The sequence below is a fragment of the Leptidea sinapis genome, chromosome 27, assembly GCF_905404315.1.
Source record: "Leptidea sinapis chromosome 27, ilLepSina1.1, whole genome shotgun sequence".
NCBI lineage: Eukaryota > Metazoa > Arthropoda > Insecta > Lepidoptera > Pieridae > Leptidea > Leptidea sinapis.
In genome coordinates this window covers 1,457,410-1,469,490 of record NC_066291.1, presented here as the reverse complement: position 1 = coordinate 1,469,490, position 12,081 = coordinate 1,457,410, and the positions used below count along the sequence as shown (strand labels likewise).

Here is a 12,081-nt window from a genome sequence, read left to right as displayed (position 1 = left end):
ATGTATGGCAAGAGAATTCTCAAAGAAACTCATAATATATTGAACCCTAAAATCTATACATAAAACATTCTATAGTCCTCGTTTTTTCTTCGCTAATTCAAGTTTCAGTAACTTTATTTCGATGTCTAATTTTTCAGTTTTCTTCTGGTAAAATTTGGCTATGGCGAGGTTACGATCCAATGTTCCGTCGTTTCTTTTCACTTTTTTCTTATGTCGACCTGAAATTTCCAAAAAAATGTGTTTGACTCAATAAGTAATTTATTTATATATATAAATATAATATAGCCTTTAAGAGAGGTGTACGCGCTTTTTTTTTTGAAGGTACATATACATTTTTACACTGGAACACCGCTTAATCACCATCATCATCATTTCAGCCGGAAGACATCCACTGCTGGACAGAGGCCTCCCCCAAAGATCGCCATGACGATCGGTCCTGCGCTGCCCTCATCCAACCTATTCCGGCGATCTTGACCAGGTCGTCGGTCTATCTTGTGGGGGGCCTACCAACACTACGTCTTCCTGTACGTGGTGCCGCCATCTGTCTGTCGAGCTCTGTGCCCTGCCCACTGTCACTTCAGTTACGCAATCATAAAGAGACACCGCTTAAGGTAGTTAAATCCAAATCGTTGTGGTAGTATAAAGTTACGAAAACAATTAATTAATGACACGACCATCATGTATCTGACAATGTTTTAAAGACTTGGTGTGGTGAGAGGTTTTGTGGGTGTCCAGTTAGCAACAAGTACCTTACCAGTGGGAGGCTCTTTTGCACAGGATGCCGGCTAGATTATGGGTACCACGACGGCGCCTATTTCTGACGTGAATCAGTAACGTATAAACATTATTGTATTTCGGTCTGATGACGGCACTGTATCTAGTGAAATTACTGGGTAAATGAGACTTTACATCGTATGTCTCAAGGTGACGAGCGCAATTGTAGTGTCACTCTAAATTTTTGAGGTTTTTCAAGAATCCTGAACGGCACTGCATTGTAATGGGCAAAGCATATCAATTACAATCAGCTGAACGTCATGCTCATCTCGTCCCTTATTATGATAAATAAACTCATTTCGTATTATGTCGCATGTAATCGCATGTCGCTCGTCACTGCCTCTCTCAGCATACCACCACCAGTTTGCAGGGTGGATGATAGCATCAAACAAGACTATCTTTATGCTTCCTGTTATGGTTGTGCAAGTTAGCAGTTGGAATAGCTGAATCAGGATTTGTAGGGCAAGCTTTTCCTGGTCCACCAAGCTACTCCATAGGACATAATTCGTATTATGACTAGCTGGCTCTCGAGGTGGCAAGCAGACATATTATGTATGTTCACGGGGGGCCGGCGGACACATTATTTAAAGTTTAAAAATACACTGAGTAAGACAAGCTACACAATACACCAAACGAAAGGTAATTTAACAGACTATAAAATTAAAAAGATTTTAATATAAATCTTTATACGTGTAAAATACGAGAAGCCGTCAAAATGCGGTCAGCCGTAAAAATTGTCTGTAGCAGTCGATTTAAAAATTCTCTTTCGTATTATCTATGGTGTTTTAGTAACTATTCCATTACTAATTAGTAACTTTTAAGCATGTTTTAGTCATTAAAAAATACTACATTCATTAGTAATAATCGAAACGTAATCTGTAGATAAAGTTAAAAAAATCATAACAAATGTGTGTGACTGCCCAAATTTTGACGAAATTTGTTTAAATTATGCAATATCTATTGTTTATGCTATTTAACAAAGAGGTATCATGTTAAAAAACAAAAGCGTCTCCGTACGTTTTTATAAACAAACCCTGTGCTGCCTCGGGGCGTAAAAAGAATAGGGTATATAGTCCCAGGTCCAAGGGTGTCGTAAGAGGCGACTACGGGCTTTTTGAAAGTGGGAGAGTCACGCTGCTGTCTTATGCACAATCGGGCCAGACTCGTCCGGGTTACTTACCACACTCGCACAGAATACCGGCGTGAAGTAGCGGCCTAGTGCCGCTATGTTTCGCATAGGTTAGTGTCGAGGACCGGAGGCCATCTACTATCTGGCTCCGCGTAGATTTAGAGGACCGCGTCCGCATCTATGCGTGTGTCTACAGGTCCCATAGTGGTAACGCAGAAACGGATCACCTCATGGGCTGCGTTCAAGCGGCATTTGATGACGTGCTTGCTCAGATCCCCTCCGCTGAAATCGTAGTCTTGGGTGATTTCAACGGGCACAATGCCGAATGGCTTGGATCACGTACCACAGACTACGCAGGGCGATCTGTGCATAATTTTGCATTGGCGTATGGTCTGTCCCAATTGGTTGAGTCGCCGACGCGGCTCCCGGATGTGGATAGCCACATGCCGTCCTTATTAGATCTTCTGCTGACTACACATCCCGATGGTTACCAGGTCTCTGTCGACGCCCCTCTCGGAACGTCCGACCATTGCCTGGTCAGGAGTGTAGTGCCTATCCGACGCCAACGTCGCAGACCACCAGCGACCCGCCGCGTTTGGCACTACAAGTCAGCAGATTGGGATAGGATGCGTTCCTTTTTTGCATCCTACCCTTGGGGCAGGGTTTGTTTCCTTTCAGATGATCCTAGTGCCTGCGCCGTTGCAGTAGCCGATGTGATACTGCAGGGCATGGATATTTTTATACCAAGCTCTGTAGTACCGATCGGTGGCAGATCACAGCCCTGGTTCGATGCGTCAGTTAAAGCAGCATCTGACTGCAAAAAACAGGCGTATCGAACTTGGGTTGCGGCGCTGGGCTCAAAGGATCCGAACTGCAAAGTTCTGAAGAGGAAATATAACCGTGCCTTCAGATTTTTTAAGCGGCAAATCGCCCATGCGAAATCGAAGCACGTCGTCAAAATTGGCGAGCAGCTTTCCAGTTACCCGACCGGAACACGCAAGTTCTGGTCGTTGTCGAAAGCTGCTCTTGGTAACTTCAACCAGCCGTCCATGCCGCCGTTGCACATGAGGAATGACACCCTGGCCCATACGGCAAAAGAGAAAGCCGATCTCCTGTGCACTCTTTTTTCCTCCAACTCGACTCTTGACGACAACGGAAAAACACCGCCGACCATCCCGCGGTGTCAGAGCTCCATGCCTGAAGTACAGTTCCGACAGAAAACTGTTAGGCGAGCTCTGTTTTCGTTGGACGTCAGGAAGTCGAGCGGGCCGGATGGCATTTCTCCAATCGTGCTTAGAACGTGTGCCCCTGAGTTGACGCCGGTGCTAACGCGTTTATTCCGGCACTCTTATTCAAAAGGCGTAGTCCCTGATTCATGGAAGTCAGCCCTTGTCCATCCGATCCCAAAAAAAGGAGACAGTTCGGATCCGGCAAACTACAGGCCTATTGCTATTACCTCCCTACTCTCCAAAATTATGGAGAGCATAATTAACCGCCAGCTCTTGGTATACCTTGAGGGTCACCAGTTGATCAACGACCGGCAGTACGGCTTTCGCCATGGTCGGTCGACTGGCGATCTTCTGGTATACCAAACACACAGATGGGCGGCGGCTATTGAAAGCAAGGGGGAAGGCCTGGCAGTTGGTCTGGATATAGCGAAGGCCTTTGATCGTGTATGGCACAAGGCGCTCCTCGCAAAACTTCCATCATTTGGGCTTCCCGAGAGCTTATGCAAGTGGACCTCCAGCTTCCTCACTGGGCGCAGCATACAGGTCGTTATCGACGGTTATTGCTCGAATCCCAAGCCCGTGAACGCTGGAGTGCCCCAAGGCTGTGTGCTATCTCCCACGCTGTTTCTTCTGCATATCAATGATATGTTGGACACCGCCAACATGCATTGCTATGCAGACGACAGCACTGGTGATGCCGTATACACGGGCCATGCAGGTCTCTCTCGGGAAAACGTCGACCAGTGCCGGGTGAAACTTGTGTCTTCTATCGAGTCCTCTCTCGAGAAGGTCGCGGAATGGGGTAAGTTGAACCTTGTCCAATTTAACCCCCAGAAGACTCAAGTTTGCGCGTTTACCACTAAAAAAACCCCATTTGCCGTATCACCGCTCTTCGAGAACACTTCCCTTAAAGCCTCGCCTAGTATCGGAATACTGGGTCTCGAAATCTCGAGCAATTGCCAATTCCGTGGCCATCTGGAGGGCAAAGCCAAACTGGCTTCAAAGAAACTGGGCGTCATAAATAGAGCACGGCAATACTTCAAGCCGGCCCACATTCTAGCGCTCTACAAAGCGCAGGTCCGGCCTCACATGGAGTATTGCTGTCATCTCTGGTCTGGCGCACCCCAGTATCAGCTCGATCCATTTGACCGCGTGCAACGCAGAGCAGCTCGAATTGTCGGGGACCCAGTACTCTGTGAACGGCTGAATCACTTGGCGTTGCGTAGAGACGTCGCTTCATTGTGTGTCTTCTACCGCATTTATCACGGGGAGTGTTCCGAAGAGATGTTCAACCTGATTCCTGCCGCCGAATTTCACCTTCGCACGACACGCCACAAGTTACGATATCATCCCCACCATCTGGATGTGTGGCGGTCCTCCACAGTGCGGTTTTCAAGGAGCTTTCTTCCTCGTACCACGAAGCTGTGGAATGAGCTTCCTTGTGCGGTGTTTCCGGGACGATACGACATGGGTACCTTCAAGAAAAGCGCGTACACCTTCCTTAAAGGCCGGCAACGCTCTTGTGATTCCTCTGGTGTTGCAGGAGAGTGTGGGCGGCGGTGATCACTTAACACCAGGTGACCCCGTACGCTCGTTTGTCCTCCTATTCCATAAAAAAAAAAAAAAACCCGAACACTTAAAGAACAATAAATTATATTGTAACCCGAGCCGATGCGTCATGCGGTGACTACTAAAAGCCCTACCACAGTTTAAATCACACATATTGTATCTAGTTACCTTTGCGTTTATTTCGTGAATCTGACATTGATGGCATAGACTGTGCAAACACTGCTGCCTCGTTATTTGAATTTCTATTATCGACTGAATGTCTTCTTTTTTTGGCTGAAATGAAATCGGTGTCAGTTAGTTAAAGCTATGGCAATGGACAATGTCTAAGGTAGTGATAGTGTATTAAAAGTAGTTAAGTGATATAATGTCTGTCATCAACAGAGAAGAATGGGACACACTTGGTATGTGATCCACTGGTGTTTTTTGGAAGTTACCAGACTAGAGCTCAAGGATGAAATTTAAAATTTTAGCCTTTTAGATTTGTCAGTGCTTGATAGTAGTAGGTACAGTCAAGGAATTTACGTACCATTTCGCTGACTTATTGCTGGAAATTTAGAAATATCTTAAAGTTTATATTCATTTAGCACTTCCTCACAAATATTATAGTAGTATTGCAAAGAAGGACAGCCCTTAGTATTATTAATTGTCATCAGCAATTTAGGCTTTAAGGTACGTGAATCAAATTCCTTGACTATACATGTATACAGAAAAAAATGGACAAAAATCATATCAAAATGGCAACCACAAGATAAAAAAAAGGAAACAAGGCAAACAATTCATGAGGTAGAAAGAAAAAGATATAGATAAGGATAAAGAAAATTAGTGGTATTGTAGCTGTACTGGAGGAATTTAGAATAAGTACAGAAAACACTGTTAAATAGCACAAACATACATAAATAAAGGCTTTTTTTTTAATTAATAATAATAACACTACTGGACTAATGAGACATAGAGACAAGCGCAATTGTGACACCACTCAGAATGTTTTGTTCGATCAAGAATACTTAGTGGTACTGTCTTGTCACTTTTTCTCATAAAAAAAACACAGCTCCTCTAAGCTACAGCCACACCTGCACGTGTCAATAACGCGAATCAATACGTTCACAGCTACACGACAACGATGCGAATTGCGAAACTCATTTGATGGTGCACTCTTGCTGTAGTTTCACGTCTTTTTACTGGAATTTTAATTATGGTTACGTCAAACTCGTACTAAACAATATCTGAGTCTAATTCAGATGAAGAAGACCTTTTGTTTTATGCAATTGCGGTACAAACCACACGGTTACTTACCGTGATTAGGATTATAAAATATGTTATAATAGCTAATACCCGCGACTCCGTTCGCGTGGATTTAGGTATTGTACGGCACGAATTAAGTATCATGGGAGGCGACCGCCACGCGGCTGACATTCCAATTAGCAGTCGCTTTGGTCGCGTCGCACAGGTCTGAACAATTATTTTTTTTATGAAAATAAAGGACGAGACAAGCAGGACGTTCAGCTGATGGTAATTGATACACCCTGCCCATTACAATGATCTCGTCACCTTGAGACATAAGTTGTCAAGTCTCATATGCCCAGTAATTTCACTAGTTACGGCTTCCGTCAGACCGAAACACAGTAATACTTACAAATTACTGCTTCATGATAGGAATAGACACCGTTTGGTACCCAAATCTAGCAGGCATCCGATGCAAAGCAGCCTCCCAATGGTAAAATCAGCTTCATGGAATCAGGAACTACTAAGCCAACTTGAGTTGGGAAACTAAGGTTCTGGAAAGATTCTGTCATATCTAAGATACAACTTCATGGGCTGAAACTCCAGATTATAATATAATATAAATAAAACTAAGGTTCTGTACCTGAAGTGGTGTTTCTCTCAAAATCATCTGAATCATTTACAATTACAGTGGGCTGATCAGAAATATCATTGCTTTCCTCTGAATTATTTAGGTCCATATCAGCATCAGTATGAGGGAGACTATGTAATGGATCATCAAATTCATCACTATTCAAGCCAAGCAAGTTCATAACAACATCAAGAATATTGTTCGAAGGTACATTACTTTCATCAGATGTCTGGAATTAAAAATGTCAAATTAACTGAACATTGGATAATAGAGTCAGATAAATATGTATTAATATATTTCTATTTAATATTAAGTTTAGTATAAGCCATACAGCGGACCACAGGTTATCTGCCCCCTGTCTAATTCGGTGCAGCCTGTAATACAACATCACTACCACTGTTAAATATAGATACTAATAAATGAGTACACAATGTGATATTTAAGACACCTTATTTTTAAAAAGAGGGGCCAAGCGGGCAAGAGAATGGCTAAATGCTGAGTGGAGGTGGGACAACCACCCATGGACTTAAATCATAATAAATCTTGCAGTAGTTTATTTAACAAGTCGGAATACCTATGGTGTAGATTTATTTAATATATTTTCTTAATAAAACATACACTCTCTATTGTGTTGTTTAATTTACTTAATCTGACATAAATATTATTATTATTAAACCATTCTACATTTTATAGTTCATATAATTTCTGGTTCACATATAAATGTAACAGGGTACTCTTTTTTCAATCAAATCCAGATTGTAGGCTGTACTCTATAATCCGACAATAAAATCGTAATATGTGGCTGACTGTTTACAACTTGTCAATCAAAATATTTACAGCATCAATATGGAGGAGAAAGACATCTCAATAAGTAATATTCAAAAGAATGTTTTTATTGTAATTTTAGAGTAGGGTAGGTCGGGGCTAGTTGAGCATAGGGGCCAGTTGGGCAATGGAAATATCTCGGAAACTATACACTGCACGGAGAAACATCAAATAGCGAAAAGAAAGCGTCGACAGAGAAGAACTTATCGCACGACCGCCAGTGACACGTCGATCGAGTAAAGAACATGACTGCATTATTCATTTTGACAACAACGGGTAAAATAGTTGTAAACAGTAATATTTCGTCTGTAATAGTCAAATTTCGTTCGTTTTCAATTGGGTATGTCTTATACTTTGATAAATTTATTTTACTTTTGATATATATAAAGCTTCTGCATATAATTGTAACAGTTTATTCATAATCTCACCTTTGTCTTAAAATTTCGGGGTGAAGCTAGTTCATCTACAAGCTCAAAAACATGGATTCAGTGTATCAAATATTTGGAATGTGGATGAGACAGGAGTGTACACTGTGCTGAAGTCATTTAAGATTGTAGTTGGGAATTTTAATGTTTACCAGGAGAGAAACATGCATACAATGTCAAGTTTGCAGAAAATGGGCTCATACAAAATGTATACTTGGTGCTGGTCGTACTTTCGTTTGTGTCAATTGCAAGTTCATTATTCAGAGAATTTAGAATTGTCGTTTTGCCCATAAAAATTTTAAATAAGATGATTGTCAAAAACAAATTTGATTTCGTGTCTACTTAACATTGAATCCATCTGCTCAATTTGCCCCATATCCTTGCTCAGCTTAACTCACCCATGGGGTATATTGAGCAAACATGATTTTCTGTATTGTAACAGCTGTAGCTCTTAAACTCAACCAGCTAGAAATAATAACGATGGACACGTTTGCTAAGGGATATATTAGTAATTGATCAGTATGCAGAACAAGCCATTAAGAGTTATTGTTGAGGAGCTATAGCCGCTCAAGTGAAAAATTGCTCAACTAGCCCCGCCCTTCCCTACTCTCTTAAAATCTGTTTTAAATCAAAAGGTTTATACAGTATTATATCCACACTTTATCCTAATTTTATTAAAAACTTAAAATTGAAAAGTGACATTTTCAAACAAAATAAATATTTAAAAAGATGTACTAAGAGTAAACAGTGTACAGTCAACATACATTGACCTCTGGAATGATGCGCGCCAAATCATCCGTTTCACCCTTGATTCGGTTGATTATTTGTTTTTTTTATTTCGGTATAACTGAACTGAACTTTAAATTCAATACTGTGCATCTTATTTTAACTTAAAAACAGTATCAACATCAAAGAAAAAATAAATGTCAAATTCACAGTGAAAACAATTAACAAACTTAAAACTCAATTTATTCAAGTATTTTAAGTTTGTTAAGTCAAGTCAAGTCAAGTAGCAAAGGCTCCGAAAGGCAAACACAATCTATTCGCCCAGAAGACTGGCAATAAGTTGTGAACATTCAAATAACGAAAAACCTCACAATTATATTTTATCTATACTTTTTTACACTTATTTAGCAACCGTTACCAAATACCGACCAAAGGCTAGGATACAACATGTTTTAATAATTTTCACAAATTATAAATTTAATGAACCTTTGAAAAAGTATTTTTTTTACGATTAAACTTACGAAACTACTGTTTTGTGAGTAACAAGGGTTTTTTGATGTCATGCTGTCATCCTGACTTGTCATGATGACAGTATAATCGGGTCGGACTCATTCGGAATAGGTTCCACACTCGCACAAAAAACCGGCGTGAATAATTTTTTTAACTCGCACTAGTCGCCACAGATTAATTAATCTCCATCATCAGGATATCTGGCGTCTTTAAAGTGAGAAACAGTTTTCAAGTTTCCTCCTTTACTAGGATATCTTTCAAATTAGCCTGTACACCTTTGTAAAAGCTCGGCAACACTCCTGTGATTCTTTTGATGTAGTAAGATAATTTGGGCCTCTGTGATCGATTAACATCAGGTGACTTGTACACTCATTTGTCCATTTAAAAAAATCCTGAGTAGCAATGGGTTGGTTAATGACAAACAAACAGCAACTCTGAACTTGAAGCCGATCAATAGGAAAATAGTTTTTTGATGTGCAAGGATTCAAGTTCATTGAATGATTGACCTAGTGACACCAATCTACAGCACATTCATATTTACTCAAAATTAAAATACTACATTTTGACCTAATTACTGCTCTGTTTTTGTTAATGTTATGTGTATAGTCAGCAAATGCAAGTATGTGGCTACATTTAATTCATAAATGCAAAATCGATGCTGTATATACCCCATTGATATATCATTTCAATAAATTGGCAGTTATGTCATTAACATTCTAATGCATATAAACTTTTTAACAAAACATCTACCACTTTGTTAGTGAAATGTGGTGTATTTAATTTTATACATGCACATGCACAACAAACTGTTGAAAAACATTCCATTTCACCATCATACAACATTTATTTTTTCTATAAACTTGAAAGATTAGTTTCAATGTGTGTAACTTCAAATGCAAATTAAAACAAAAACACAAAACAGTGTGTAGTGAGAGGTGTGTCAATTGAGAGCGGCAAAAAACCTGCATAAAATGAAAGCCTTACCAACCCCAAATTCAAGAAGCAAATTTCTAATGCCAACCCTGATGTATTATAAATGGCTTTAATCCTTATTACCTTATTAGGCTTAGAACTAGCCATGCTAATTTGTAGAGCTTTTTTCTTAGCAGCTTTTTTCAAATTATCCCATTTCATTTTAAGCTGCTCTTTTTGTTTTGGTGTTCCCATTTTTTTCTCATTGAATATTTGTGTTACCGAGTCCCATGCTTGATCTTTCAGGTTATTTGTCACTGCAGTTACGTCTTTACTTAAAAGTATAGGAAATGACTGAATTAATGACAAGAGTAGACTGACCTGCCTATTTGTCATAGCCCTTGATTTTCTCTGTAATATATGTGAGCTTTATTGTTGATACAAATTGCCAAATAATAATATTATGAGCATGCAAGTTAGTGAAAATCTTAAATCAAGTTGTACTTACTAACGGTAGATCCATTTTCTAATAATTTCATAAACACTTGACACAACTGCTTATCAATGCCTTTACATTTATATTGCAAGCCAATTAGCGAAACGAAAGCAAAACTCTATTGTACAGCATTGGAAAATGTTCACATTTAAAATTTATTTTGAAGTGACTATTTGTACGGGTACTGGATGAATAAATTATATTTATTTGTACATTTATTCATTTTTTTTTAAATTAAAATGTAAAACTTTTTCAACATTTTTATTTACTTATTTCATGAATTATAATGATTAGCTCAGTCGGAAAGAGTTTTTTTTTTAATTTTATGATTCCTTTTTTATGTATTAAAAAACTTATCATAACACATTTGTCTGATTTCTTAATTACCTATTCAAATGTATGATCTGTGTTTTATTTATGTGTTTACCCGTTCAGAGGTTGTAATTTTATTTCGTTATTTTCTAGAAAATTGTGTATTGTAATAAGATTAGTAGCACTATAAAGATGGACCAAATCTCTATCACTATGATTTATAAAAATTGGTTAGGTTATGTTAGAACAGTTAAATGATGTTTTTTTTCTCTCTAATCCGATAATCGGACGACTAATTAAATTCATTCGTCCAGTTGCCGGACGAATAGCAACAGCCTAAATAAAATTATTCGTCCGACTTCTGTACGAATAATAATAAATTATTTGTCCAGTACCCGTATCAATAGACTCGGCCAATTTATTTTATGTGAACAGTGTACCAAGCTTGATAAATGTTGATTACATTCAATACATACACATAAAAAATCGATAATTTTTAGTTTAAATCCTATTAAATTGTATAAATTCTAATATATACAAAGATCTTTCGGTTTATTAAAATAAAGTGAATTCAATGAAATTTACCTGATTTGAGGATAAACCATCAAAATTTGTTGACATTATCGACTCAAATTTAAATTAAAACAAACACTCATTATGTGCTGAATGTTACGACTTACGAGAAGATATTAAGTTCTACGAAACTTACTCCTAATATGATTTTATTTTGTATTTAATTCTATTTTCGACAATGCTAAGATTTAATCTTAATCCATAGTTGTTATTTGTATTTTCAAAATTCAAGTTTCATTTTTTTTTTTATTATATTAATTCGTTCTTTCGAACAGGCTATAGCCAGGGGCCTTACTGCCTTGTCGTTAGTATTTTCATTTCTTTGGTATTTATTATTTTCACTATTTTGTTTTACAAAAAGTCCAATCCAGTTTTCTCATTTCATCTTACATTATTTCCATTTTCCTTTTCCAATTATGTATATTCGATAGCGAATATTTATAGTAGTTTCTTTCATCAAATCCAATCCAGTCTTAAAGTCATCAGTTATTTTACCATTTCCGTTAATGTATTCAAGTTTCAACTTTGACCTTACTACCTATTTATTGTTTCTTCGTCCAATATAAGGACAGGCAAAGGGTTCAAGCCAATACAGACCATACTACCGTACTAGGTAGGGATGTATTTAAATAGAGAAAAATATGACAAATTTACAAGTTCTTTGATGACAAGTGACAACATCGTTAGAGTAAATAGAGCAGGAACACAAAGAATAATAATTTGGGAAGAAAACCTAACAGGGTTTTTGG

The 12,081-nt window shown here is 38.4% G+C and overlaps 1 protein-coding gene across 3 annotated transcripts; it reads right to left on the bottom strand.

Moving 5' to 3' along the window:
- Positions 1-3: 3 nt before the first annotated feature.
- LOC126972856 (uncharacterized) lies at positions 4-11,742 on the bottom strand. 3 transcript variants are annotated; one of them, XM_050819958.1, is made up of 5 exons: positions 11,345-11,742; positions 10,096-10,362; positions 6,566-6,782; positions 4,870-4,974; positions 4-218 (listed from the first exon to the last, which is right to left on the bottom strand). In XM_050819958.1, the coding sequence occupies exons 1-5, from the start codon at positions 11,378-11,380 to the stop codon at positions 70-72; spliced, it is 774 nt and encodes a 257-aa protein (XP_050675915.1). In that variant the 5' UTR covers positions 11,381-11,742; the 3' UTR covers positions 4-69. The 3 variants fall into 3 exon arrangements, with proteins under 3 accessions (XP_050675915.1, XP_050675916.1, XP_050675918.1); XM_050819959.1 differs by lacking the exon at positions 11,345-11,742 and adding an exon at positions 10,460-11,312; XM_050819961.1 differs by lacking the exons at positions 10,096-10,362; positions 11,345-11,742 and adding an exon at positions 10,460-11,312.
- Between the last annotated feature and the right edge of the window lie 339 nt (positions 11,743-12,081).

Bases quoted from the DNA above. Each gene is read 5' to 3' on its own strand.
- LOC126972856 (XM_050819958.1), bottom strand. From the start codon at position 11,380: ATGTCAACAAATTTTGATGGTTTATCCTCAAATCAG. The intron at 6,783-10,095 runs GTAATAAGGATT...TTTTAATTCCAG, and splicing joins CTAGTTCTAAGCCTAATAAG to ACATCTGATGAAAGTAATGT. The intron at 219-4,869 runs GTAACTAGATAC...TGGAAATTTCAG, and splicing joins TTCACGAAATAAACGCAAAG to GTCGACATAAGAAAAAAGTG.